The 1757-nt window shown below is 39.6% G+C and overlaps 1 protein-coding gene across 1 annotated transcript in view; it reads right to left on the minus strand.

The window, feature by feature from the left end:
- The window catches only part of LOC105821768, a 20496-nt gene that overhangs the window by 11591 nt on the left and 7148 nt on the right, over nt 1-1757 (minus strand). Inside the window, 1 exon segment of the mRNA XM_012658523.1 lies at nt 60-129. Coding sequence (XP_012513977.1) covers nt 60-129 — 70 coding nt within the window.

A 1757-nucleotide genomic window follows, 5' to 3' on the forward strand; every position in this document is an offset into this window, starting at 1 on the left:
AAAAAAAAAAAAAAAAAAGGTAATACACCCCACACGAAATATTTAGAACAGAGCCTCACATGTGGTAATAAATCAGTATGAATGACATTATTAACTATGATAATATCTGCAACCTGCAACTGGAAACCACTGTAATAGAGAAAATTACACGAAGAAAGTGAAATTGCCAGCCAGATTAAAACTTACTATTTTGTTCAATAGAAATCTCAGTATCTTCTCATAGGAGGGGGCAGCTATGTAAGTTTCCCGAAAGGGGGAACCAGATCTTTGGGCTCTGTGAGGAGCAGACATGCACTCTACTGGTAGGCACGCTATGATAAGTGGCGAAGAAAGATGCAGATTGAATTATGTGGAGTTCAGAGACAAAGATCAATTCTGGAGGACTTCCTGTAGGAAAACTTTGTCTAATCCAGGAAGAAGAACCAGAAAAATAAAAGGAGAATTGTGGATGGTGGCTACTCCACAGGGTAGGCCAAGACCAGTAATGAGAAATAAATTTTTAGTGGTGGAGACTTTGAGGCCAGCTTATTTAGACTCTTGAATGCCAAAGGGGAGGGGATAGGTTTTATGCTATAAACAGTGTAGGAGAAAAGATACAAGCGGGTGGATTATAGAAGAGGGAGCACTAAATCTAATATATGCTGGGATGCTAATAATGATTAATAATCAGAGAAAGGCAAATTAAACAATGAGGTGTCACTTTATACTGGATAGTTCAGCAAATAGTGGAAAGTTGAATGCTGCTAAGGATTGGCTGGGATGGAGGCCTTAGATGCTTGGTGCCCTGCTGGGGGCAGCCATAGATCATAAGAACCAGCAATTCTTGGATATTTATCCAAAAGAAATTCTCACAAAGGTCTATGAGAGAACATGACAAGAATGATGGGACATTGTAAACAATGTGGACATTCTTCACTGGGAGAGTGGGTAAAATGTGACACGTTCCATGGAGTATTCTGCAGCAATAAGAGATTAAATGGACACCTTTCTTAGTCTATTTGGGCTGCTATAACAAAACACCTTAGACTGGGTAGTTTATAAACAACAGAAATTTATTGTTCACAGTTCTGGAGACTAGAAAGTCCAAGATCAAGGTACCAGTAGATTCAGTGTCTGGTGAGGACTTGTTCCTCACATATGGTACCTTCTATGTGTCTTCACGTGGTAGAAGGTATCCCTTGCACCTCTTTTAGAAGGGCACTAGTCCCATTCATCAAAGATTATTTGTGATTTGCAGATTTTAGACAAATATTTTGGTAAAATTCAGGAGCATCACGGTGTATCAGGGAATGCCAACTTATTTAAACTGCATAAACATCAGTTTCTTCCTTTATAAAATGGAGATAATATTCAACTTTTGATATTTTCTAAGGATTTGAATATTCTTAAGTAATACATTTAACGCATTATAACAGTCAAGTCAGCTGGAGGAGTCTTCTGATTCTTTATATTGACTTTACATTTTTCTGGTCTAATCCTGAAAAATCTGGCCCTGCCAACCTGTTTATACCTCATTTTTATCCACTCTCTCCCTTGCTCTATAAATTCTAGCTATGGAGAATCCCTCCCACTCCCAGTGATTATAGAGCATACAAGAACTAGATTGGAGCTGGGCGCGGTGGCTCACGCCTGTAATCCTAGCACTCTGGGAGGCCAAGGTGGGTGGATTGCTCAAGGTCAGGAGTTCGAGACCAGCCTGAGCAAGAGCGAGACCCCATCTCTACTAAAAGATAGAAAGAAATGATCTGGACAACTAA

The sequence above is a fragment of the Propithecus coquereli genome, unplaced genomic scaffold (genome assembly GCF_000956105.1).
Source record: "Propithecus coquereli isolate 6110/MARCELLA unplaced genomic scaffold, Pcoq_1.0 Scaffold59, whole genome shotgun sequence".
NCBI classification, from domain to species: domain Eukaryota; kingdom Metazoa; phylum Chordata; class Mammalia; order Primates; family Indriidae; genus Propithecus; species Propithecus coquereli.